The sequence below is a fragment of the Cervus canadensis genome, chromosome 15, assembly GCF_019320065.1.
Source record: "Cervus canadensis isolate Bull #8, Minnesota chromosome 15, ASM1932006v1, whole genome shotgun sequence".
NCBI lineage: Eukaryota > Metazoa > Chordata > Mammalia > Artiodactyla > Cervidae > Cervus > Cervus canadensis.
Genome location: NC_057400.1, coordinates 11,378,755 through 11,406,686, shown reverse-complemented (window position 1 = coordinate 11,406,686; position 27,932 = coordinate 11,378,755). Strand labels below are relative to the sequence as shown.

Sequence of the window (27,932 nt, the reverse complement as noted above, 5' to 3'; positions counted from 1 at the left end):
ATGTGCGTGCGCGCTCAAGTGTTGACTATTTGCGACACCATGGACTGTAGCCTGCCAGGCTGCTCTGTCGGTGGAATTTTCCAGGCAAGAATTCTGGAGCAGGTCGCCATTTCCTACTCCAGAGGATCTGCCCCCCAGCAGGGATCAAACCCAGGGTCATCTCTTGAGTTTGCTAGGAGGTGGCCTGTTCTTGGACTAAGTAACTCAGACAAGGATGGAGTTGGTCCTTAGCTAATAAAACAGGACTCAAGGCGACTCCTCTCCCCTCCCCCACGCATTTTCTAGGTCCCTTCTGCTGAAACCTCACAGCTTGTCTTCTGAACCCTCTAGTACCGGATAGTTGATTCCTCCCTTCCAGCCTCTGGAGAGAAATCTCAACAACCAGTGCTTGAGACCCAGGGGCCTATTGTTGCCCCCTGCTCTGGGCGGGTCCTTTCTATCATCCCGGGAAGTCCGCGTGCTAGAGCGTTTGGATGAAACTGGCGCACTTGGTTTTATTATACCCACAGGGAGTCGGCTCCAAAAAGCTACATTGACTCAATGTTTTGTATCCACGGTCCAGGCTCCCAGTACTCACTACAGTGTAAACTTTGGAAGGGAGAGAGTCGTGTTGAGGAAGGGGTACGGTGTAAAGGGGCTTAAAATGTGAGGATTTGTCTTCGTGTCCAGAGAAAGAGAGAGAGAGAGAAAAGTATGAGGACCAGAGTATCGTTTTTTTATTCAACCTTTAGGAATTCCACTGGCATTATTAACCAACTAGCCGGGGAATCCAGGCTGGAGGCTAAAGGATCCCTGTCTATCGACTCAAATCAGAAGACCGGTCATAATCAGTCCACGATAACCTCTGGGGTCCCGATAGGTGCTGGTGCCCGGGATGGGGCTCTGGACGGCCAGGACCCCTCTGCCCGCTGGCTTCTCGGAGCGCAGGAGCACGCCCAGTAACAGCGCAGCAGCCACCGAGGGCTTTGCCGGCGCGCACTCCGCTTCTCCGGGTTTTAGCAGGAGCCCGCGGGGGGCGGGCGGGGGTGAGCGGACCCGCGGAGCCGGGCAGCCTCCGCCGCGCGTGTGGGGCGCTCGCGCCAGGCGCAGTGCTCTCGGCCGCTTTGCAGTTGCTCCAGAGATGCTGGCGCGCGGCTCCCGGCTGCTCCACCTGGCGCGCTGAGCTCGGCGCGGGGCGCCCCCGGGGGCTGGCGGGGGGCGCAGACTGCGGTGGAGGCGAGCCGGGCTCCTCCGGGACTGCGAGACCACGCTCCAGCGCTGGCAGGTGCCGCTCTCCAGCCGCTGGCCGCTCCACTAACTTGGCACTTGGCGGGGTCGGCTCTCCAAGGCCGTCTGCGCTTTGGGGGGGCGGGGTGGAGGTGGGGGGCGGGGGGAGTGGGGAGTTAGAGGGTCTGCGGTGGCCGAAGGAGGGATCCTGCAAGGGGGAGCTTGCCTGCTGCCGCTCCTCTTCCCCTCCCCATCGCTGCCCTCCCCCCACCCCGTCGCCGCCGCTTTGCCTTCCGCCAATTCGGAGAGCCTCGGGAGCCTGTGACATGCGATTCCTGCCAAGTGACGGTCCCCGAGTCTGAAGTGCCCGCGAGGAAGTGAGCGCCGCCGCGGGCCGCGGGCGATGACCGCCATGAAGCAGGAGCAACAGCCCACCCCGGGGGCCAGGGCGAGCCCGGCGCAGCCGGCCGAGCAGGTGAGAGCTGGCAGCTGCGGCCGGGCCCTCCCAGCAAGGGAGGCTCCAGCCCGCGCTGCCCCCGCCCCTCCTCCCGGGCTCGGCTCCCACGCCTCCTTCTCCCCATCCACCCCCGCCCCGGTTCCAGGCTCTCCTCAGCTCCTCCATGGACTCTGCAGGAAGTTAGAGCCTCCGAGTGCGCTCCGGGGCCGGGCGAGAGGATGCGAAAGGTGGAGAGCCGCGGGGAAGGGGGCCGAGAGGTAAAGGCTGGCGTGGCCTGGGCAACCCCGCGGGCGGGCCCCCGACGGAGGGAGAGGTGGCCGGGGCCAAGAAATGGGGACCCCTTGGCTCCTACTGAAGCACGTTGGAGGAATTGCTGCTCTCCTGGAGGTTTCCACTTGCTGGGTTCGAACCCTGTTTTCACGTAGCTGAGACCAAAGCTTACCCGAGTAGGCAGATGACCTTTAGGCCATCAGAGTTTTTCCTTTCCTTTCTGTTTTCCTTTGAGGAGACCGGGACAGGGATGGGCGGGGGGGAGGGGGCGCAAAATGGGGGAAGTGGGTGTACCGCGCATCTGTTGTCTGCTTGGAACCGAGCTTGGAGCGAAAAGGCATGATTAGGTGGAACTGGGAAGATGCTGGCTTTAGTGATTTGTTGAGTCCAGATGTGTTGTTTCTGCAGAGATGAGGAGGTGCGCTGTGCTGGCTGAGGGTAATTTTAGTCCGTTTTCTGTCTTTCCTCTCTGGCCACCCCTTTTTGTTTCGGTCTTTAGGAATCTGTAGCATAACCCATACGGTGAATCTCCATCTCGTCTCTGTCCCCGGGTTGGGGTGACTCGTGAGTTCGGCGTCGCCTTTTCCCAAAGTTGGAGGGTCGGGAGCGCCGAGGTGCCCTGGCCAAGAGGAGGGAGGCTGTGTGAGCCGGCAGGTGATGCTGTCACGTTTACGCGTTTAGAGGGTCTGAACCAAGAGGGTTACACTTAGGTCTGCCGATAACCACGGAGCTGGAGGATGGAGGCGCCGGGGTCCAGAGGTGGTCTCTTTGCCCCGAGTGCACTATTGAAGGTCTCTCAAAGCATCTCTGGCGGAGACACTTCGAGCTCCTTGCTAGAAGTGGACGAAGTGGGTGCAGACAGCGAGGCTACGGGAGGGCTCGGCTCTTCGCATATTCTAAGCATTGAGGAGTTAGTGAAGGCGAGCTGTTCGGCTCAGAGTGGCGGGAGGCAGAGGGGGCGACTCCAGGGCTGCCGTTATTAATATTCTAGTCCTGGTTGTCGCTCCTGGCTCGTGGCCTCTCTTTCGCCCTTCCCTCCCCTTCTCGTTTTGCTCACATATGTTTCACATAGGTGGTGAGGATTACTCAAAGACTTAAAGCCCTCTCCTTTTACTGATAGGGATGATGCAGTTTTTATAAAGCAGTTGTTTTCTTAAACTATTCTTTTTGCTCCTTACCCTGAGAAAAGTATGAAAATATTAAAACATGTATATAACTTGTCCTTTCTCCTTGTATCTCTTTTCCCTGCTCCCTCCAGCACACATCACAAGGTAGCAACTGGTTAGCTGATTATAAAAATAATTTCAGGAGAGGAGCATGGATTTAACATCCTCTTTCAGGCTGACAGCTCTTAAATTTCATTAACAAGCCACTGAGCCTCTCTACTGCACTTGGAATGATACTACCAATAAGAATGATTAGTCAGGTGAGAGGCTCCACATGAAATCTTTACTCACTAACCTGTGACACCAGCTGGTTACTTGAGGCTCTGCAAACAGTTCAGTGATGGTGGACGTGGGGAAGAAGAAGAGGATACAGAAGCTGAAAATGTTTATGTAAATAGTGAGCAAGCTGTATATCCACAGCAAAGCCCTCTGTCAGAACTAATCTGGTACTTAAAATTCACATGAAGACAGAGACTCAAGTTTGAATCCGTTGTTGGTGTGCATTTTTGCTTATGCCACTTCGAATAGTCAGGGAGTGGCCATTTGTAGAAGTCTTGTTTTAATTGAGTTTTTTTAAGTGCCTTTCTGAGCACTGACAGGATTTTACAATGTCAATGGTATGCATATTACACTTGAGTTAAAATGAAAGAGATTGATTTCTCAAGGGAAAGGAAAGGAAGACTGAAATATACATGGCAGCATCCCACTGGGAGTTTTCCAGGCAATCCCAGAAAATACCTGTGTGCAGTCTATTCTTTGTCTAAAGCTTGACATACAAAATGATGAGCAGATGATGTGGACAATTTCTGTGATAGCTTAAACTATTTCTTTTAAGATTCTAGGTTTTTTATTAATAGTATTAGTCATTGTGATTTAATTCTGCAGTTGTTTGGTAACTCTCATGTGGTCCTAGATATAATGCCTACATATAGACAGGATCGATTGTTCAAGTTTCTGCAATATTTCTGGAAAAAAAAAGATTCACAAATTTATCTAAAAATGTAGCTGTATGAAATCCTACTTAATGGTTAAATAGGGGACATGTTCCAGTAAGTCACTTGGTAGGTGTTGATTTTGAGTGATTTAAGTTTTTGAATATTGCCAGAAAGGTCTTTCGCTTTTTGTGGTAGTAATTATTATGAAACCTCAAAGATGCCTTGTCCAGAGGCCATCAAACACCCATTTCCACCAACAGCATCATGGAAGACCAGAGTCTTTCTTCTCAGTGAGATGGTTATGAACTACATAATTTGATTGCTGTTGTGGCCTTTTAGAGAGTTCAACATCCCTATTACATCTTATCTACTACTGTCTTCTAGTATAGGGTGCCATGACCAGACGTAGCCGCTCCTCTGGGAGCAGCTGCAACAAGAATAACAGGGACTGAATATTTTTATTACTGTTCTGAATCATTGGAGATATTTTTTTATCATCTCAGTAGTCTTGCCTTTAAAGCTTCATTGATTAAATAAATGTTTACAGCAGTTACTTCTGTTGTTTTTATAACACTCCACATTTACAAAATGTCTAAAAATAAATGCTTAGCTATGGATAGAAGCAGTCATTCCCACTTAACGTAATCAATATCCATTTTACATCAGGGAATACACAATCTTGAGTGGCTAGTTGTAACTTACTATTAGATTTGGAAATCACTTCCTGTGTGCTTGCCCTGTGCTGAGGACTGTCCTCTGGGTTGATAAGGTAGCACTCACTGAGTGCATTTTTCTACTTGATCCTCAAAGCTGACACTTTTTGAAAGTTAGGTTTTGTCATTATTCCTAGTTTAGGGATGAGAAAACAGAGGATTCTCTCAAGTAACTGAACAACTTGATCAACCTTGTCTTCATAAGTGGTGGAGATGAGACATAGCCCTAGTCTATGGCATTTAAAAAAATAAGCTCTTTTAAGTCTAAAGCTCCATCTTCTAACCTTTACACAATTACAGTTCAACACCCTTCTACTGGCATAATGCAGAAGAATTGCAAATATTATGTATGCACGTGTACAAATTTACCTTGAATATAAAATGGGAAAAGATTGTGTTTAACTCTTCAACTGTAAATGTAAATAATAAATCTTGAAATTGAAAAACTAGGTTAGTATCTCTAAAAATAATATAAAACCATATATGTCCTGATAAGTACATAGGAACTTAAAATATATTTCTATCATTTGCCCTTGGTAGTGATAAGACTTTCAAGGTTTCTTAAACAAGTTCCTTTCTGTGGTTAGACCTGGTTTAGAATTTGCTCACGTTGCCACCAGGTGGCACCCTTCTGCTGAGTCCAATGGGTAAAAATATTTCCTAAACTGTTTGACAGTTCTCTCAGCTCCAAAAAACCAAACCCAACAACAAAAAAGCAAACAAACAAACAAAAAAATTAAACAAGAAAAAATGATAACCTTACTTTCTGAAGTATGACTAAAAAGTGTATTTTTATAAACAACTGTTTGGCTGCAGAGGCAGCATTAGTTATGCATAAAAAATCAACAACAGTAAAATGCAATCTAGTAGAAATCCACTCTCTTACTCTCTTACATAGCAGCCTATTAATGAAATAGTTCATGAACAAAATTGGGTTAAATAGATAATACATAAAATGCCTTTTGTAAAATATTAGGGCACTTTTGACTTTTAGGTGATATTAACCTAAAGTTTTCACAAAGAAATTAGGATCCAGTATTTTTACTTCAACTTTGATCTAGCACACCTGACTAAAAATTTCAAATGAATACTTAATGAATTCATAAAAAAGTTATTCTTCCATGTTTCCCTAATACATAAACATCTCATAATTTAGTTTATATTGTTTTTAACACAGAACTTCAAAGAAAGCTTTTAGAGATCATGTTAAGAAACTTTAAAAGAAAATGTATTACTTCTCAACATTCAATATAAAATACATAGTATCTTATTGGTAGAAGAATTCTATATCATTTGGCTATAAAAGACATTGGGTACAGGTGCTATGTAGATGTTTTTATAACTTGTTGTTCAGTCACCAAGTCATATCTGACTCTTTGCGACCCCATGGACTGCAGCATGCCAGGCCTCTCTGTCTTTCACCATCTCCCGGAGTTTGCCCAAGTTCATGTCCATTGAATCAGTGATGCCATCCATAACTTAGGAGATATTACATACATTTCCTATCATCCCTTAATTTCTTATTACATACATTATATATATATATATATATGTCTTACTGCAAATATATATGACATTTTATCTGCTGAGTTTAGAACACACCACAAAACGTTCATTGCTTATAAGCTTCTGATCTCTCTGTTTATTTCAAAGACTGAGCAAATTACACATTTAAGAAAGCTTAAAGTATATAAAAACAAGTTAAAGAAAATTATATTATTAAATATTAATGCTGCATTATCTTATGAAGAGTATTATATTGGAAACAAAACACTGGAACCAATTTCTCCCAGTCTAAGTAAAATTAAAATTATTTCCAAGCTTTGGTTTGGTTTATGATTATATTATGTTTTAGACTTTTAGTACTTATAGGCATATTTTAAATTTATTTATAGGTTATCATGTAGCATGCATGGCATGCTAAGTTCCTTCAGCTGTGTCCGACTCTTTGCGACCCTGTGGACTATAGCCCCCAGGCTCCTCTGTCCATGGGATTCTCCAGGCAAGAATACCGGAGTGGGTTGCTATGCCCTCCTCCAGGTGATCTTCCCAACTCAGGGGGTGAACTTATATCTTGTATCTCCTGCATTGCGGGCAGGTTCTTTACCATTAACACCGCCACAAAGCTAGAACGCTGCAACTAGGACTGTGAGTTTTTGTGCCATTTACCAGAGTATTTATTTGCCACTGTCTATATGTTATGTACTGGAAAGCTCAGATTCAAATGCATATCTCAGCTCTGATAGTCATTACTGTGTTTTGGGGAGCAAGATAAGTCATTTTCTGTATTTCATCTGTGATTGGAGGTGGCTATAGATCCTCTACCTGATTGTTGTAAGGACTGAATGAAATAATAAGTAAAAGCTTTTGAATAATGCTTATCTCATACCAAGTGCTTTCATTAAATGTATAGTTTGGGAACAGGAACCCAGGGAGGCAGAAACTTAGAGGATCATTGAGTCACGTACAGCTGCTGTATCATTTTAGCATTTTCCAGAATATTGCATTAATGAATACACCTGTATATGATTACATATGAATTTTCACATGCATACAAATTTTTTAATGATGTAGTAAATATTATTGAGTTAGGCATTGAGTTGGCAGAAATGCAGACTTTACGATATTCTGTAACATCCTTATTTCCACTCAATGTAAACTCCCTTCTCTACCAAAATTGAAAAAGACGCATGTACCCAAATGTTCATTGCAGCTGTATTAACAATACCTAGGACATGGAAGCAACTGAGATGTCCATTGACAGATGAATGGGTAAAGAAGCTATGGTACATATATACAATGGAATATTACTCAGCCATAAAAAGGAACACACTTGAGTCAATCCTAATGAGGTGGGTGAACCTAGAGCCTATTATACAGAGGGAAGTAAGTCAGAAAGAGGAAAAACAAATATTGTATACTAATGCATATATATGGAATCTAGAAAGAGGGTACTGATGAACCTATTTGCAAGGCAGCAGTGGAGACACAGATGTCGAGGACAGACTTATGGACATGGCTTGGTTGGGGTGGAAGAAGGAGAGGGTGGGTTGTGTAGAGAGAGTTGCATGGAAACATACATTACCATATGTATAACAGATAGCCAATGGGAATTTGCTGAATGACTCAGGAAACTCAAACCAGGACTCAGTAATAACCTAGAGGGGTGGGATGGCGAGGGAGGTAGAAGGTATGTTCAAGTGGGAGGGGACATGGGTAAACCTATGGCTGATTCATGTTGATGTTTGGTAGAAACCAGTGCAATACTGTAAGGCAGTTATCCTTCAAATAAAATTAAACAAATAAAAATAAAAAAAAAATAAAGCCTTACTTCTTTACTGTCCTGCTCTCTAAGAGGCCATGCTGAAAGTAAACATTGGTTAAGTCTCACTAACAGAGGAATTAGCTGCTGAACATGCATATTGTTTTCAATGCATTTATATTGGTAATTAGCATGGAGAAAGAGAAAAGAGGGGTGTGGCTTACAGAAATATCTCAGGAGATGGGACTTCAGTTTTGGAACAGGAGAATGTGCATTGCAAGTGGAGTTCCCTGAGGAGCCCAGGGTGGGTGTGCCTACTGTCATTGGGAGTGAGACTAAGTAACCCTGTATTGGGCTCAGATAATCTGAAAGATTTTTACACACATTTTTTTTTTCACAGCTATTCCTATGCAGTATTTAAATATACACAACATTTTTGATGTTTGACTATTAAGGTTACCTCCATGTATTTTCATACTTGCTGAGTGACTGTGGGTTCTAATCAAGTTAATATCTTGCTGAAACATTTTAACGGGGATATGTAGTAAGATATATGTCAACCAGGAAAGGGTGGAGCTCTCCCCACTTGAAGACCTGTAAAAGCTCCAAAAGAGCAAAAGTAAACAGTGGAGGAAACATAAACTTCTTCATAAGCACATCTTCATGTAAAGTTAGAAATACTTCAATGAAAAGTGTATGCTGCCTCTCCTTGAGAAGTCATATAGTTCAGTATTGATTATTCCCAGCTCAGTCTTGTGTTAAAATTTGTACTTGACCTGGTCCACAAGCTTTTTGGCAATAGCCAATCTCCATTTACTTTTCTCCATCTAGACAACACATGTTTTCCAAGGCTTTTAAAGTGTGCACCTACCATCCCCTTACCTGGCAGACATTCTTATCATTTATTATGTATTCACTAAAAGAAGGCTTGTCATTTCCAGGATAAGAGAGGAAGCTGGGGAGTAGGCTCAGTGGGGAGAATGGGACATTTAAGAGAGACTTCATCTATTATTCATCATTTTCCTTAAACTGCCCTAAATTTCCAAGGTTTCAGACATACTTGTATGTGATGATAAATATAACACCCAACTGCCAGACCAAATACAGAAAACTGGCTTGTATCCGAAGCTGATAGAAAAAAAAAAACATTTTATTTCAAACTGTAATTGATGTTAACAGCACTCCTGGTAATGTCTTCTACATAATAGAAAATGACTTTCATTTTCTTTTCAAGTTTGTTCATCCCATGGTTTATTTCAGAATTGTTAAAGCATTAATAATTTTTAAAGCAATTTTCAGATGATACGCTTTTCCCACTAACCAGAACAGCATCTTCTGCAATATATTTTGGAATTGCCAAATGATTCTCAGATTAATTACATTTTGGAGAAGAAGGTGGCACGAGGTAGGGTTGAAAACAGAGTCCAACAGATTTCAGACTGAATCTTTCTTTTGCCATTTGCTGTGCAATGGGGGGCAAATGATTTAACCCCTCTGAAATCTGTTCTTCATCTTTAAAGGAAGAGCGTGGGAGAAAGTGGCAAGGATTACAGACAATCCATATGAAGGGGCTTGTTTAACTTCTGTCCCAGGGTAAAACTTAGTACATGTTGGGTAGGCCAGAAAGTTTGTTCAGGTTTTCTGGTAACAGCTTATGGAGAAGCCTGAATGACCTTTGCTGGTCAACCCTATATTTTTATTCTTATTGCTGGTATGTGTCTAAATTATCTGAGTAGATTATTGTGTTTTTCTGCAAGGGTAATTTTGCATTTACATTAATGAAAATACTGAATATATACATATGTGTGTGTGTATGTGTGTTTGTATACCATTACCGTGGGCTTCCCAGGTGGCTCATGGGTAAAGAATCCACCTGCAATGCAGGAGGTGTGGGTTTGATTCTTGGGTAGGGAAGATGCCCTGGAAGCGGGCACAGCAACCCATTCCAGTATTCTTGCCTGGAGAATCTCATGGACAGAAGAGCTTGGTGGGCTCTATTCCAAAGGGTCATACACACTCACACTAATGATCTTCATATGCTAAGTATTTTACAGTTGGCTTATTATAAGGCATTCGGTAAAAATTTATGACAACCTGATTGATTTGTAACTATTTTCAACTGCTAACCTGTTTAGGATCTTCTTTGAAGTGATCATGGTTTAATATTCTCTTTCCAGAAGTTTGGTTTTCAGAAATGACTGAATTTCCTTAGAAATTCTTTGCACGTGGGAACTGATGATATGTTGAGTTGAAATTTAAGAAAAGTGCATAATCAAAACTGACTTCTGATCTGGGAGAGCCAAATCAAGTCATCTATATATTCTCCAGCCAAGTTGTACGTTATCTGACTTGAATATTATTGTAATTTGTCATACTTATTGATTTTTCTCAGGTCAATGCAGAAACCTATGTATCAGGTTACAAGATAGCAAATGAAGAAAAGTGAGGAAACAAGCTATTTTTATTATTTTTATCCCCAATCCCCTTTTAAGATCTAAATACAGATTCGATTTTTTTATTCTGTATGAAAGTCTCTGCTCTGAAAACCTAAATATGACAAATCTGAGGTATATTATTGAGAACCTGAATGGCAAGCTCTCCTGAAATTTATTTTCAAATAATGGGCCAGAGAGACCACTCAAAGTTGCATTAATAAGGCTTATACAAGGTAGAAACGGGCCTTTTCTGTTATCAATATGTGGTTTTACTTTTTGCAAGAGTAATTGAGTAAGTGAAAATTCTGATACTCATGATTCCATTAATCACATCTCACCTCCAGGAAAGGTTTTAATATGCATTAATGAATGCAAGACATGTTTTTTGTTTTTTTTCCATTTCACATATTTTGAAACAAGTGCTAGAACAACTTCTTTTTTTTTTTTTTTAACAAAACAACCCTTTAAATAAGTGTTTTATGAACTTGCATAATGATTCTTCCCACTTAGACACAGAATACAGGATTAGGAATCAAGATACCTTTGGAATAGAGGTCAAAACTATCTTTTCACAAAGAAAAATCTGAAATTCATGAAGAATGTCTCAAATGTAGAAATAGGTCATTTGTTTGGCTAGGTTGGCATGTAATTTACATTTCCTGGGATTTATGAATTTATGAATAGATTTTATATCTACTCCATTAACTTTTAGAGCTTTTAAGGAAAAAGACTGCATTTCACTGTTTGCTGCTTCTTAGAATTCTATAAAGAGTGTTTTTAAGATATAAAGAAAGCATATTTTGAAGGTATATTCAGCATCTTCATAAAGTTGTTCCTTGTCCCTGATCCTATGAATTAAGTGGTTTTCATTTCTTGACAAGCCATGTTGGCAGTGATAGATAGGTGTGAATTGAACCTGGAGCTGAAATGAAGAGACTCACCCTCATAATTGCTGTAAATGGGGTTTACCCAACGTTAGTGCCAGAGTGGCAACATGGGTGGTTTCTTTTGCATCTGTCACTCCTTACAAATGTCTGTTTGCACACAGAAATCAGAGCTCGTTGTGTTACGGGATGGTCCCTTTGATTCCTGTGTTTCCCTTTGCATCCGTGCCATCTCTAAATCTAAATCCAGTTTTTACTGCCTTTCTATATTTCTGAGATCCAGTTTCTTTCCAAGACTGATTCCTTGAGTCTAGACAACTGCAACGTCCATAGTGACCTTGCTCTTCCAGATTCTTCCATCAAATAGCCATAAAGTCACAAATGGTAACATTTTGAGAAACTCTTTTTGTCTTAGTTTTCAAATCAGGAGACAGTCAGTGTAGAGGTGAGTGTCTAGAATTGGAAGCAATACTTGATTTGGGGTCTTTCACTTATACCCATTTTTCATGTGTCATGCCACCAGAGTCAGCTATTGATATAGAGTCTCTGGTGATTTTTTGATGGCACAGACACCTTCCTTAGCATTTGACATCAGAGTAAAATTTGTTTTTTAAATTAATGTTCTTAAAGGCTTTGAATCTGTAGGCAAAACTCTTGATATTTCTTGGTTTCTCCATTGTGATGTGCTGGTTCTAGGCCAGTGGTCTTTAGACTCTTGGCACCTGGTCACAAAACCATGGAACCACATAAGCATCTTCTCCAACTAGCTGTGGCAAGAGATCACCCCAATGCCGTAAAGCCATCATGAAAATAAGCTGTGAGGTGCACTGTTCCAAGGAAATGATAGCAACTCTCACCATACATGAAGACATGAGCATTCTTAGACCCCTCCTCTTCTCCTCAGCATAAAAGAGGACCCATTGATCTTTACACTCAGCACTTGAAACTGCAATTCAATGATGAATAGACAAGTGATTGGATGAGTCTCTTCTTGTGAATGGAGGGATGCACCTAGGTACTCTCAAAAGCATCAAGGTGAATTTTAGAGCTTTCTTTGGAAGTTAGTAGAAACAACAGGCTTCTGATTTGCTGGAGTTCTTGGAAAACAGAACCATTTCAAGAGGATGTACTAATTTTGTCAGTGTCCCCAGTTTCAGTACTAGATCAGAGGGACTTTTATATGCTAAATATATAGGAAGTAGTTTTGAGTCACACAAAATTCTTGTTAGTGGAAAGAACAATGGCTTTCTATTCATTTGATGATATCATGCTTGCTCATCTTTGTGACTCCATAGACTATAGCCCACCAGGCTCCTCTGTCCATGGGATTCTCCAGGCAGGAAAACTACAGCAGGTTGTCATTTCCTTCTCCAGGGGATCTTCCCAACCCAGGGATAGAACCCACATCTCCTGTGTTTCCTGCATTAGCAGGTGGGTTCTTTACCATAGAGCCACCTGGGAAGCCGCAACCTCAGTTTAAACTCTACTTACTAGTTTGAGCAAGTTACCCAATCTCTCTGAATTTAACATTTCATCTGACAATGTTATGATGCTTACCTTGCAGAATTGTTCTGAAGATTAGCAATGAGATAGGTTTATTAACCAGGGGATGATGAAAATGGCTGTGCTTGTATTGTTGTTAATGAATATTCGGTGCTGGAGAAGGCTCTTGAGAGTCCCTTGGACAGCAAGGAGATCAAACCAGTCCATCCTAAAGGAAATCAGCTCTGAATAGTCATGGGAAGGACTGATGCTGAAACTCCAATACTTTGGCCACCTGATGTGAAGAACCAACTCTTTGGAAAAGATCCTGATGTTGGAAAAGATTGAAGGCAGGAGGAGAAGGGGGTGACAGAGGATGGATGGCATCATTGACTCAATGGACATGAGTGAGAGCAAACTCCGGGAGGTAGATAAGGACAGGGAAGCCTGGTGTGCTGCAGTTCATGGGGTCACAAAGAGTTGGACACGACTGAGTGTTTAACAACAAGTACCAGAGGCAAAGGGATGGGGATTCAGGCTTCCGATGGATTGGAGGCTCTGGCTTCATCTCTTTTCTCTGTTACTTTGACTAAACTTCAGAGCACATTTAATATTGAGATTTTTTTTTTTTACATGAAGATTATATGAGTTCAACTTGGCTCCAAAGCAAAGATGGATTAGGTGTTGGTTAGTAAAATATCCACTTATTTTTAGATTCTTTATAAATGCAGAAAAATCAACAATGTTTGCATTCTGAAGGTGGAGAACTGAGTATGGATTTGCCTTTCCTGATTTTTTCCCCTCCATTCTATGGTTAAAAATCCTACTCATGCTTATGATACATTCTACATTTGGAATGCTGTTGCATTCCTATTCAGAGCTGAGAGCTGTAATGGCAAATCTAAAAAAACTAATATAGAATCACAGATGGTGCAAATATTTGAAAATAGGTAAATACAATCTAGGATTAGCTGTTTGGGCTCAGAAATGTCAGCTTCGTATTGCTTATTGGTCACACAAGAGAGTTTTAGTTAAGGAGAAATCCAGGACAAAAGCATCATGGTATAAAATTGCTGGTTTGGAGCTATGCAGTATAACAAGCCCATGATTATTATATAAACTCCAGAATGAGTCTCTATGTAACTAGAAAAGGTGTTTCAGACAGGTCACAAAGTACCAAGAGGTTATATATATGATAAAAATTAAGTAAATATGATAGCATGGAACTGCTACCATTAATATCTGCTAAATTACATTTAAAGCCAATTTTTGAGGAGAAAATATCCATTCTCATAGGAATGCTGCAGTTTCATATTATATGACCTGAGCATGGGAACTACTAGATTGCCAGCGTAAAATCTGTAGATGGTATTTGTTAGTAGCAAGTGCTGTGTGTCCCTATTTCTGACTGAGAGTTTTAAACAATATAATTTATTTTTCTTTCACTTTTTCCCATATTACAGATAGAATTCTTTTAAAAGGTTCTTAGAACTAACTATGGTGATTATGTTACTTGATTTACTGACAAGACAACAGAGAACAGGATAACTTGTTCAAGGTCGTACCCACTGGTGAATTTAGCAACCTGAGTAGTTTAGTAATCAGAGTTCCTCTCTTCTGGTTTGGGAGTTGGTAGGAGACTCGCTTCATCATGGGATCACAGAAGCCTTGTCTGTTTGTCTGTGTTGCTGTCAGATGAAGTATAAGTGGGTGAGAATTAACAGGGGAAGGTTCCAGCTGGTTTAGGTTTTTATCTTTAAATTTTTTTTTTCTAGGCAGTAAGTTTAATAAGATTAAATCTATTATATATTGATCCTATCTGGAAGCATCAAGGAGCAGGTAGACATGAGTGTAATGGTTGGGTGAAACCTCGATTTTCTGCTATTTTTTATTTCTCAGATGAAGTGACAGAGAATGGGAAGATAGACTATAGATTATATATGATCTGTGAAGCAGCACTGATCCCTATCAAGTAAAAATCTTGGCTTCTCATATGAATGTATAGGGAACATATGTCAAGGATTTAACTTATGAATAAAGAAACCATCAAGATGGGAAAGCTAGTTTGAAAAGCATATGAGGAAGAGACTCAGGAAATAAGTGGCATACAAAATCTGCAAACTTAGATCCAAAACTGGTTAATATCCAGTAGGACATTTAAATTATAACCGTGGTGGTTATCTTTTATAGCAGACAGACTTTTTTTTGCCACTTACCTATCTTCCACAAGTAACATCTAATAATTACTTTGGATCTATGTTGAGAGTAAATTTTAAGTCCAAGAAAGATACATTCTCCTAGAGTTGTATAATCCTTATATAGGTTTATTACAAATGCCTCAGTCTAACACCATAAAGATGGGCACATTTCCAAGTTTCCTAAAATCTTAACAACCCCAGCCTCACAAAAATGATGCAGTCCAGGTCTATAGTTGATGTTTCAACCACCTTCTTAAGCAATTTTATCATAGCTTTTTACAAGCCCTTTGGAGCTTGAATGTCAGACCTGATTCATCAACAGCAAAGTTCTGGAATGCAGCCAGTCAGCCACTGCTGTTTGTCAGGTTTGTCCCAACAAATTGGTCCAGGTGTTTTTGAAGGATGGGAGAGAACAGTTTGATAATTTCAAATAGCTCTCTGTGGAGAAGATGAAGTATTTAATAGAATAATTGCACACAGGGAGGTGAAAAGCCATTCTTGAGGATTTAGCAAAATAAAGTTCAGATAAAGATCCAAGAGACATGAGTTCAGTCCCTGGGTTGGGAAGATCCCCTGGAAGAAGAAAATGGCAACCCACTCAAATATCGTTGCCTGGGAAATCCCATGGACAGAGGAACCTGATGGGCTATAGTCCACGGGGTCATGAGAGTCGGACACGACTAAGCAACAAACAAACAAACAAAAAAAACAAGTTGCATAATGGAAGTGGTTCTTGGAAAATGGCTGCTTTCAGAGCTGCCCTTTGGAGGCAAGGGATACCATAACCACTCACACAGTCTGCTTTAACGTGTATCCTGTATTCCTTCTCTTGTCACTCATTTTCCTGACTGCCAGTCCAAGGGTAGCTCATCTCATCTGTCTGAGGATATCTGACTGAATTCCACCATGATTCCCTTTGGTCTTTTAACTTTAAGACTGAGTAGACGGTGGTCATGATATATCTATAACTGTATTGATTTGAAATTCCATGGTAACTTGGTATGCTCTTTCTTGAGAACTGGTATTTGGGCCAAGAGGAAATGAGGCCTTTATGAAAGTGAAGCGGTAGGGTTGGGAGGAAATAAACATAGATATGGGATTGAGAATCTCAGGAGAGAATAATCTCCTATGGGTCCAGACACTTCCCTTAACCAACCCTCCGTTTTCTTATCTGAGTGGAAAAAAAAAAAAAAAAGATTTAAATTTAGGTGAATATTTTTGTATTATGTACAAAGAAGTTTGGTATCATCTGCATATCTCAGGTTATTGATATTTCTCCCAGCAGTCTTGATTCCAGCTTGAATCTGTGCTTCATCCAGTCTGGCATTTTTCATGACGTACTCTGCATAGAAGTTAAATAAGCAAGGTGACAATATGTATCCTTAACATACTCCTTTCCCAGTTTGGAACCAGTCCGTTGTTCCATGTCTGGTTCTAACTGTTGTTTCCTGATATGCATGCAGATTTCTCAGGAAGCAGGTAAGGTGGTCTGATATTCCCATCTCTTTAAGAATTTTCCACAGTGTGTTGTGATACACACAAAGACTGTAACGTAGTCAATGAAGGAAAAGTGGATACTTTTCTGAAACTCTCTTGCTTTTTCAATGATCCAGTGTATGTTGGCAATTTGGTCTCTGGTTCCTTTGCCTTTTCTGAATCCAGCTTGAACATCTGGAAGTTCTCAGTTCACATACCGTTGAAGCCTAGCTTGGAGAATTTTGAACATTACTTTGCTACTGTGTGAAATGAGGGCAATTGTGTGGTAGTTTGAACATTCTTTGTCATTGCCTATTTTTGGGATTGGAATGAAAACTGACCTTTTCCAGTCCTGTGGGCACTGCTGAGTTTTCCAAATTTGCTGGCATATTGAGTGCAGCACTTTCACAGCATCATCTTTCAGGATTTGAAATAGCTCAGCTGGAATTCCATCACCTCCACTAGTTTTGTTCGTAGTGATGCTTCCTAAGGCCCACTTGACTTCACATTCCAGGATGTTTAGCTCTAGGTGAGTGATCACACCATCGTGGTTATCTGGGTCATTAAGGTCTTTTGTATAGTTCTTCTGTGTGTTCTTGCCACCTCCTCTTAGTATCTTCTGCTTCCGTTAGGTCCATACCATTTCTGTCCTTTATTGTGCCCGTCTTTGCATGAAATGTTTCCTTGGTGTCGCCAGTTTTGGTTGCTATTTCCTTCTCCAAGAGATCTCTAGTCTTCCCCATTCTATTGTTTTCCTCTGTTTCTTTGTATTGTTCACTTAGGAAGGCTTTCTAATCTCTCCTTGCTATTCTTTGGAACTCTGCATTCAAACGGGTATATCTTTCTTTTTCTCCTTTGTCTTTTGCTTCTCCTCTTTTCTCAGCTATTTGTAAGGCCCCGTCCTACAACCATTTTGCCTTTTTGAATTTCTTTTTCTTGGGGATGGTCTTGATCACAGCCCCCTATACAGTGTTATGAACCTCCATCCATAGTTCTTCAGGCACTATGTCTATCATATCTAATCCCTTGAATCTATTTGTCACTTCTCCTTTATAATTGTAAGGGATTTGATTTAGGTCATACCTGAATGGCCTAGTGGTTTTCCCTACTTTCTTCAGTTTAAGTCTGAATTTGGCAATAGAAAGTTCATGATATAACAAAGTTACAAAGTAAATTTAGAATTATAAAAAGAAAATAGTTTTAGTAATAAAATTATTGGCATTTTTATTATCCCTGACAGAGGCTAAAGTTTTGAGTACTATTCATAAATGCCATGCAGTGGTCAAGTGCCTATATCTCATTTTATCCTCACCATAACTCTATGTGATAGGTATTACTTTTATTCCAGTTTTGCATATGAGAAGCTATGGTTTGGAGTTTGAAGAGCTTTCCGAGGTAGCACAGCTAGTAATTAGGGAAGCTATCTTTTAGTCACATACAACCATATATATTATAATAAGTAGCAGGTGTTTCCTTTATCAAAATGAGGCCATAATTTGCTGTGTGTGGTTGATCAGTACATCATATTTGATTCTTTTCCACAGAAAATAGTAGTACTAGTAGTTTTACTGGTAGTTAACAGTAATAATCCTCTTTAGAACTTTGCAAGTTTGTACCATCATCCTTATGTTAAAAATGGGGAAATTGTGAGATCCAGTGGTAAAGTAGTTAGACTAGGGTCACAGACCATAATTCTATGTCATAGATACTACTTTTATTCTAGTTTTGCAAATGAGAAGCTGCAGTTTGGAGGATTAGAAGATTTCCAAGAACCAGAGTGGCTGAACAGAAATCTGAATCCTCACTATCTGCCTCTGGAGCCCTTTGCTCTTGAGTCCTCTACTACACAGTTGCTTAAGTGTTTAGTGCATGCCTGTTGTGTATGAGGCAATGCGATAAGAGCATGGTTCCCGTCTTCTGTATGTTCCACGACAAATGAAGTTTACTTTGAAATTATTAACCATGAGTAATTTTATGTTTACTCAAATATTTTAAGAAAGAAAAATGTTTCTCCCATGTCCAAATGTGTACTTCAGTTTGTGTAATATATGAAGCCAGCTTTAAAACTAGACATAGCTAATTTTAGTGTCTTTTACATGGTATCTTATGTCTAATTTTTTGTTAGTGAAAAATGATGAGAATTAAAGGATATAGGGTGTATCTGTAAACTTTATCATGTAGAAGAACTTAAGATTGCCTTTCCTGTGTCTCACAATAACCTTGAGCGACACATGGACTTCACTATTTTAATGAATGAAAAAATGAATGTTTTCACCCTGGTTATTCAGCAACCTAAGTGTCAGATCTAAGCCTTATTTTGCAGCATTCTCATGTAATTTTGTTTTGTTCAATGACCAATATTAACGGAATCTTTTTATATTTCCTGACATTAAACACAACAATCTTCATTAATTTCTGAATAGCATAATCAGGTACTTCAAACATCAAAATCGCTATACATAGAGTGAGAAATCTCCCTCCTGCAGTTATTCCCCAGCTACTCAATTTCTCATTCTATTATTTTCTAAATAGATCATCACTATTAATGTTTACATTTTTTTCTTTTCTTTGTCCCGGAGACATTTGTTGTATGTAAAAGCTGCTTAAATTCTTTTGCTACCTACCTTTTTATATAAATGTTAGCATATGTTGATTTAAAATGTGTGATATTTTAGTTTTTTTTTTGATAAATATCTGGATATTATTAAAATAGGTTAACAGTTGACTCCTTAACATGTTTACTCTTTTATTCACGATGAGTTAGAGCTCTTTGTGTCCACTAAACTAATAGCCAGTTTTGGTGCATGTGTGTGCTTGTGTATTGTATGCATGTAGAAGATTGTGCTCTTGGGACATTGCCCGAAATCTAGTACATTCCCACTAAACACCTGATAAATTGTCTAGTGGGGCACACAGTAGCATAAACTCTAAAGGCAAACAGCCAGTATGCTTTTCTCATCAGCCACACACAGCAGGTAATTTACTATCATTTAGACCACTTGTGAGAGTGTTAGTCTGTCTGTTATGTCTGATGCTTTTGCGGCCCGATGGACTGTAGCCTGCAAGGCTCCTCTGTCCACAGAATTCTCCAGGCAAGAATGCTGGAGTGGGTTGCCATGCCCTCCTCCAGGAGATCTTCCCGACCCAGGAATTGAACCTGAGTATCCTGTATTGCAGGCAGACTCTTTACTGTCTGAACCACCAGGGAAGCTTAATTTTATTTAAATATTTAATAAATCATTTAACCTCAATTTAATAAAGGAAAGCAATTGATGGTTATTAGGATGTGTCTGTTTGTATGTGACCAAAAAGATATTTTCTCTATTTACTAGCTGTAATACCTTGGGAATCTTAACCTCTCTGACCCTCAGCTCCTCATATTGTAATTAATTGGAATTAAGGTATTCAATTTGTTGACATTCACTTCACTGCTGTGTACATCTATGTATGTATATATTTTTATCTTTATAACCTTGGTCTATATATGTTAATTAGATTATTCTAACAAATTAAAAAGAGAATAGCATCCTTCCCATCTCAAGCATTAGACTTAGGAATAAGTGTCAACTGTTGCATATTCTAAAACTTTGTAGGGAATTTTTGAGCATTTCCCAGTGGATAGATAAAAAGGAAACGGACATCTACTGTCATCTATTAAAGACAGATTTATACCCAATGACTTACTCAGGTTAAGGAAATAAGAAAATCTTAAGAAATTTTAATATAGCATTTTAAAAGTACCATGAGTTTTCTGTAACAATAAGAAAGATTTTATATCACTAGATGAATGAATGGTGTTGTGAAGCATAAAGTCTGCTTGTGGACAGGATCCATCACTGTGAAAATATCATTTCTTGTAATTTTATTACATAGTATGGAGACTTTCAGTATGTGATGATGAATATATGTCATGCTTGCATTTTCTTGTATCCTGGGGGGTGAACCTAATTTGTAAAATGGGAAGCATCTCTTTAAGAGTATACTATACTTCATTTTCATTAAAATGCTAAAATTATTTAATTAGCCTAAAAATGCTGTATGTTGTTGTCAACCACTGTTAACTTATTTTCCTAATGAAAAAGAAAGAATAACCATAGTTGACGGAGAGATGGAAAGCCTTGTCCTTTGCAGAATCTTTTTTTTTTTTTAATTTTCAAGGAAAAATTACTAAAATAAATGATAAATTCTTATGTCCCTTCAACCTTATATAGTGAAGAAGGTGAGAACCATTTCAAACCCACAAAATCTATTCAGTCAAAACATTCCCCTCTGTTCCACCTAGTATTGAAAATTATTAACAAAAACACCAGGAAGAAAAATAACAGTGATGAAATGTTTTATTGATCCATTAAGGATGACCAGGTCTCCAAGGCTGTAGTCACTTTCACAGGGGGATGTTTTAGTTAGACTATTCTTAACAATAAGGAAAGAAAAGTTTTAAAAAATTCTTTTAAGATTCCATAAAGATTACAGAGCTATTTAAAATCAAATAGCTCCTTTTCTTGAAAAATTTTAAAGAAAAATCAATTTTTTTTTTACAATGTACTTCCTGAATTATGGTAGAGCATACTTGATGGCAGGTAATCTTTAAACATTAGGTAAAAACATTTCATTTCTAATGGTTCTAGGAAGTCAGGCTACTAAATGGGAAGCAGTTATTAGAATCTGAAACAGGCAGTAATCCTTGATATCCTGCTTGGGATATTGGGAGAAAGTGGGTACAGTTTAAGAGGTACATTGATGGAAATGGAGGTTTTATAATTCATTTTTCTTGATCTCTAAATAACCTAACCAGAAAACATATATGAAGCAATACCAGAAGAATTCCTGATTTCATACTAAGTGAATGAATATGACTTAAAATAAATCTTAATGTGTTAACTACTACATTTTCATACACAAAGACTGGGTAGCAGTTATCATTTGATTTTATCATGCGGAATCAACCCTCTTGTGCATTTTAATTCAGCATCTCTTAAGTTAGTCTATTGCTTTTCCAAATGAACCTGGAAATCTTAGGTCAGAATACTGGAGTGGGTAGCCTTTCCATTAAAAAAATTTTTTTTTAATTTAAAAAAAGATTGGAGGCTAATTACAATATTGTAGTGGTTTTTGCCGTATGTTGACATGAATCAGCCATGGGTGTACATGTGTTTCCCATCCTGAATCCCCCTCTACCTCCCTTCCCATCCCATCCCTCAGGGTCATCCCAGTGCACCAGCCCTGAGCACCCTGTCTCATGCATCGAACCTGGACTGGCAATTTGTTTCACATATGATAATATACATGCTTCAATGTTGTGCTATCAAATCATCCCACCCTCGCCTTCTCCGACAGAGTCCAAAAGACTGTTCTTTACATCTGTGTCTCTTTTGCTGTCTCGCATATAGGGTCATCGTTACCATCTTTCTAAATTCCATATATATGCATTAGTATATTGTTGTTTTTCTTTCTGACTTACTTCACTCTATATAATAGGCCCCACTTTCATCCACCTTGTTAGAACTGACTCAAATGCAGTCTTTTTAATGGCTGAGTAATATTCCATTGTGTATATGTACCACTGCTTTCTTATCCATTCATCTGTGGATGGACATCTAGGTTGCTTCCATGTCCTGGCTATCATAAACAGTGCTGCGATGAACATTGGGGTACACGTGTCTCTTTCAGATCTGGTTTCCTCAGTGTGTATGCCCAGGAGTGGGATTTCTTGGTCATATGGCAGTTCTATTTCCAGTTTTTTGAGAAATCTTCACACTGTTCTCCATAGTGACTCTACTAGTTTGCATTCCCACCAACATTGTAAGAGGGTTCCCTTTTCTCTGCACCCTCTCCAGCATTTATTGTTTGTAGACATTTTGATAGCAGCCATCCTGACTGGCTTGAGATGGTACCTCATTGTGGTTTTGATTTGCATTTCTCTGATAATGAGTGATGTTGAGCATCTTTTCATGTGTTTGTTAGCCATCTGTATGTCTTCTTTGGAGACATGTCTGTTTAGATCTTTGTCCCATTTTTTGATTGGGTCATTTATTTTTCTGGAATTGATCTGCAGGAGCTGCTTGTATTTTTTGAGATTAATTCTTTGTTAGTTGCTTCATTTGCTATTTTTTTTCTCCCACTCTGAGGGCTGTCTTTTCACCTTACTTATAGTTTCCTTTGTTGTGCAAAAGCTTTTAAGTTTAATTAGGTCCCATTTATTTATTCTTGCTTTTATTTCCATTACTCATAGAGGATCCTACTGTGATTTATGTCAGAGAGTGTTTTGCCTATGTTTTCCTCTAGGAGTTTTGTAGTTTCTGGTCTTACGTTTAGATCTTTAATCCATTTTGAGTTTATTTTTGTGTATGGTGTAGAAAGTGTTCTAGTTTCATTCTTTTACAAGTGGTTGACCAGTTTTCCCAGCACCACTTGTTAAAGAGGTTGGCTTTTTTCTATTGTGTATTTTTTCCTCCTTTGTCAAAGAGTAGGTGTCCATAGGTGTGTGGATTTATCTCTGGGCTTTCTATTTTGTTCCATTGATCTATGTTTCTGTCTTTGTGCCAGTACCATACTGTCTTGATGACTGTAGCTTTGTAGTAGAGCCTGGATTCAGGCAGGTTGATTCCTCCATTTCCATTCTTCTTTCTTGAGATTGCTTTGGCTATTCAAGGTTTTTTGTCTTTCCATACAAATTGTGACATTATTTGTTCTAGCTCTGTGAAAAATACCGTTGGCAGCTTGATAGGGATTGCATTGAATCTATAGATTGCTTTGGGTGGTATACTCATTTTCACTATGTTGATTCTGCCAAATCCATGATCATGGTATATTTCTCCATCTATTTGTGTCCTTTTTGATTTCTTTCATCAGTGTTTTATAGTTTTCTATATATAGGTCTTTTGTTTCTTTAGGTAGATTATTCCTAAGTATTTTATTCTTTTCATTGCAATGATGAATGGAATTGTTTCCTTAATTTCTCTTTCTGTTTTCTCATTGTTAGTGTATAGGAATGCAAGGGATTTCTGTGTGTTACTTTTGTATCCTGCAACTTTACTGTATTCATTGATTAGCTCTAGTAATTTTCTGGTGGGGTCTTTAGGGTTTTCTTTGTAGAGGATCATGTCATCTGCAAACAGTGAGAGTTTTACTTCTTTTCCAATCTGGAGTTCTTTTGTTTCTTTCTCTTTTCTGGTTGCTGTGGCTAAAACTTCTAAAACCATGTTGAATAGTAGTGGTGAGAGTGGGCATCCTTGTCTTGTTCCTGATTTTAGGGGACATGCTTTCAATTTTTCACCATTGAGGATAATGTTTGCTGTGGGCTTATCATATATGGCTTTTATTATGTTGAGATGTTTTCCTTCTATACCTGGTTTCTGGAGGGTTTTTATCATAAATGGATGTTAAATTTTGTCAAAGGCTTTCTCTGCATCTATTGAGATAACCATATGGTTTTTATCTTTCAATTTGTTAATGTGGTGTATTACATTGATTGATTTGCAGATATTGAAGAATCCTTGCAATCCCTGGGATAAAGCGCACTTGGTCATGATGTATGATCTTTTTGATATGTTGTTGGATTCTGTTTGCTAGAATTTTGTTAAGAATTTTTGCATCTATGTTCATCAGTGATATTGGCCTGTAGTTTTCTTTTTTTTGTGGCATCTTTGTCTGGTTTTGGTATTAGGGTGATAGCCTTTCTCTTCTCCAGGGGATCTTCCCAACTCAGGGATTGAACCCAGGCCTTCTGCATTGCAGGTGGATTCTTTACCAGTTGAACCATAAGGGAAGCCCAATCTTAGATCAGATAATATAAATACAGCGAGACAGAGCAGTGTATCAGGATTCTCTTGATCCCAGAATGTTAGTGTGTTAGGTGACACACCGAACCCTCTGTTTCCCTAACAACCAATAGAGTCTCAGGACATACCTCATGGATGAATTTTAAGTTTTACTCCTGGCAAAATGTAACTTTATCATCCTATCAATAGAAATTCATGTGTATATGTACATCTAGGCATCCAGGATTATGCTCCAAAAAAGCTATTCTGAATGGGGAACTGTTTCTGCCTGTTCTTTCAGTTGCATGTGTGCGTGCTCAGTTGTGTCTGACTCTCTGCGACACCCAGATTCTAGCTCACCAGGTTCCTCTGTCCATGGAATTTTCCAGACAAGAATACTGGAGTGGATTGTCATTTCCTCCTCCAGGAGGTCTTCTTGACCCAGTAATCAAACCCTCATCTCCTGTGTCTCCTTCATTGATAGGTATATTGTTTACCACTGAGCCACATGGGAATTAAGTGTTTACTTTGGAAGCACTTAGGGTAACCCCAGACATTCTTCCTTAAAATAACCTACCTTCCTCCTTCTGTTTTTTTGGTTTTCTTTTTAATTTTTTTCCTTCCTTCTTTTCATTCTTCTTAAACTAAAGAGACAGGATGTAATACAGAAGTAAATACAAGTCTATCACTTTATGGCAACCCACTCCAGTATCCTTGCCTGGATAAACCCATGAACAGAGGAGCCTGGCAAGCTACAGTCTATGGGGTCTCAAGAGTCAGACACAACTGAGTGACCAAAGACACACAGCACACAATGTAGTTCTATGTAGAGAATGTCACTATAGTTTTGATATTTGTATGTGTGTGCAGGTACAGATAAATAATCGAAACATGTCAGCTTTGTTTTGATTTGTGAATACCGAACATTTCAATGCCATTTTCTAACATGAAACTGCTTTACATCAAGACCTTTGAGACACATCTGTTCTTTTTATCTTGGACCCTGAAAAATAATTTTTGGATAAGCGTTTTGTTGCAAAATACTTGAAATGAGCAACTGTAATTTCTTTAAGTCGCAAAGGAAAGTCTGGTGAATTGTGATGCTAACCTGGTCGCTGCCTCAGGCCAGACAACTAACAGGGAGGGAACACAGCCCAGGCCATCAGGAGAGAATAGGTTTAAAGCTTTACTGAGCATATACTGAGAATACACAGAAGAACTATACAAAAAAGATCCTCATGACCCAGATAACCACGATGGTGTGATCACTCACCTAGAGCCAGAGATCCTGGAATGTGGAGTCAAGTGCGCCTTAGGAAGCATCACTACAAAGAAAGCTAGTGGAGGTGATGGAATTCCAGTTGAGCTATTTCAAATGCTAAAAGATGATGCTGTGGTAGTGCTGCATTCAATATGCCAGCAATTTGGAAACCTCAGCAGTGCCCACAGTACTGGAAAAGGTCAGTTTTCATCCCAATCCCAAAGAAAGGCAATGCCAAAGAACGTTCAACCTACCACACAGTTTCATTCATCTCACACGCTAGTAAAGTAATGCTCAAAATTCTCCAAGCCAGGCTTCAACAGTACATGAGCCATGAACTTCCGGATGTTCAGACTGGATTTAGAAAAGGCAGAAGAACCAGAGTTCAAATTGCCAACATCCATTGGATCACTGAAAAAGCAAAAGAGTTCAGAAAAACATCTACTTCTGCTGTATTGACTATGCCAAAGCCTTTGACTGTGAGGATCACAGCAAACTGTGGAAAATTCTTAAAGAGATTGGAATACCAGACCACCTGACCTACCTCCTGAGAAATCTGTATGCAGGTCAAGAAGCAACAGTTAGAACTGGACATAGAACAACAGACTGGTTCCAAATTGCTGAAGGACTATGTCAAGCCTGTGTATTGTCACCCTGCTTGTTTAGCTTATATGCAGAGTACATCATGAGAAACGCTGGACTGGATGAAGCATAAGCTGGAATCAGGTTTGCCGGGAGAAATATCAATAACCTCAGATAAGCAGATGACACCACCCTTATGGCAGAAAGTGAAGAGGAACTAAAAAGCCTCTTGATGAAAATGAAAGAGGAGAGTGAAAAAGTTGACTTAAAATTCAACATTTAGAAAATGAAGATCATGGCATCTGGTTCCATTACTTCATGGCAAATAGATGTGGAAACAATGAGACAGTGACAGACTTTGTTTTTTTGGCCTCCAAAATCACTGCAGGTGGTGACTGCAGCCATGAAATTAAAAGGTGCTCTCTCCTTGGAAGAAAAGCTATGACCAACCTAGATAGCATATTAAAAAGCAGAGACATTACTTTGCCAACAAAGGTCCGTCAAGTCAAAGTTATGTTTTTACCAGTAGTCATGGATGGATGTGAGAGTTGAACTACACAGAAAACTGAGTGCCGAAGAATTGATGCTTTTGAACTGTGGTGTTGGAGAGGACTCTTGAGAGTCCCATGGACTACAAGGAGATCCAACCAGTCCATCCTAAAGGAAATCAGTCCTGAATATTCATTGGAAGGACTGATGTTGACGCTGAAACTCCAGTACTTTGTCCACCTGATGCGAAGAACTGACTAACTGGAAAAGACCATGATGCTGGGAAAGATTTAAGGCAGGAGAAGGGGATGACAGAGGATGAGATGGTTGGAAGGTATCACTGATTCAATGGACATGAGTTTGAGTAGGCTCTGGCAGTTGGTGATGGGCAGGGAAACCTGGTGTGCTGCAGACCATGGAGTTGCAAAGAGTCAGACATGACTGAGCGACTAAACTATACTGACTTAGCATAACCCTGCCCTCCAGGGCAAGACTCAGTTTTCCCCAGAGTCAGTCCCTCCCATCAGGAAGCTTGCACAACTCTCTTGTCCTCATCCATCAGAGGGTAAACAGAAGTAAGAAGTATAGTCCTATGGCTTCCAAGATGAAAATCATATTCACAGAAATCTAATGAAAATGATTGCATGGACCACAGCCTTGTGTAACTCAGTGCAGCTATGAGGCATACCTTGCAGGGCACCCAAAATGGGTGGGTCATGGTGAAGAGTTCTGACAATACATGGTCCACTGGAGAAGGGACTGGCAAACCGCTTCAGTATTCTTGCCTCGAAAACCTGGAATCATTCTAAAGTTGTCTTAGGCCGATGGTTCCATAACCCATTGCTCAATCACTTGGTGGCTTAAAATAACAACTACTTTATTTCTCATAATTTTGTTGTTTGTTTATGCTAGCAGGAATGGGTGACAGCTCTCCAGTTCCCTGCAGTGTCACTAACTCTACTTGGAGCTAGGCTGGGTGAAAGGGCCGAGGGGGTGTCACTCATGTGGCTGGTATCTTGGGACTTGTTCACATGGGCTTTATCTTTCACCACACAGATAGCTTATCCTTTTTGCCAGTTAGTTTTCTTCCAAAAGGGAACATTTCAAGCAGTGAAGGCAGAAATTGCAGATCTCTTAATAATCAACCTTGGAAGTTATAGAGCTTCTCTTCTGCCACTTTCTATTGGTTAAAGCAAGAGATAGGGTGAACCCAAATAACAAAGAGGGAAAAATACTTTATTAGAGATGTGTAAAGAATTTGCAAGCGTCTCAAAACTACCACAGACTCAAATATTGTTGGTAAAAACAGAACTATGCCTGAGCATAAACACTATTTGAGCATGTGAAGAATTTAAA

The 27,932-nt window shown here is 39.8% G+C and overlaps 1 protein-coding gene across 2 annotated transcripts in view; it reads left to right on the top strand.

Annotated features, from left to right (window-relative positions):
• The first annotated feature begins 1,572 nt into the window (after window positions 1-1,572).
• Window positions 1,573-27,932, top strand: part of DPP10 (dipeptidyl peptidase like 10) — a 716,172-nt gene continuing 689,812 nt past the window's right edge. Inside the window, exons 1-2 of one of the 2 annotated variants that reach the window (XM_043488101.1) lie at window positions 1,579-1,681; window positions 1,840-1,920. In XM_043488101.1, the coding sequence (XP_043344036.1) occupies window positions 1,610-1,681; window positions 1,840-1,920 (153 nt within the window). In that variant the 5' untranslated portion in view covers window positions 1,579-1,609. Of the gene's footprint in view, window positions 1,682-1,839; window positions 1,921-27,932 lie in introns of both variants that reach the window. The other variant, XM_043488102.1, reaches the window with a different exon arrangement.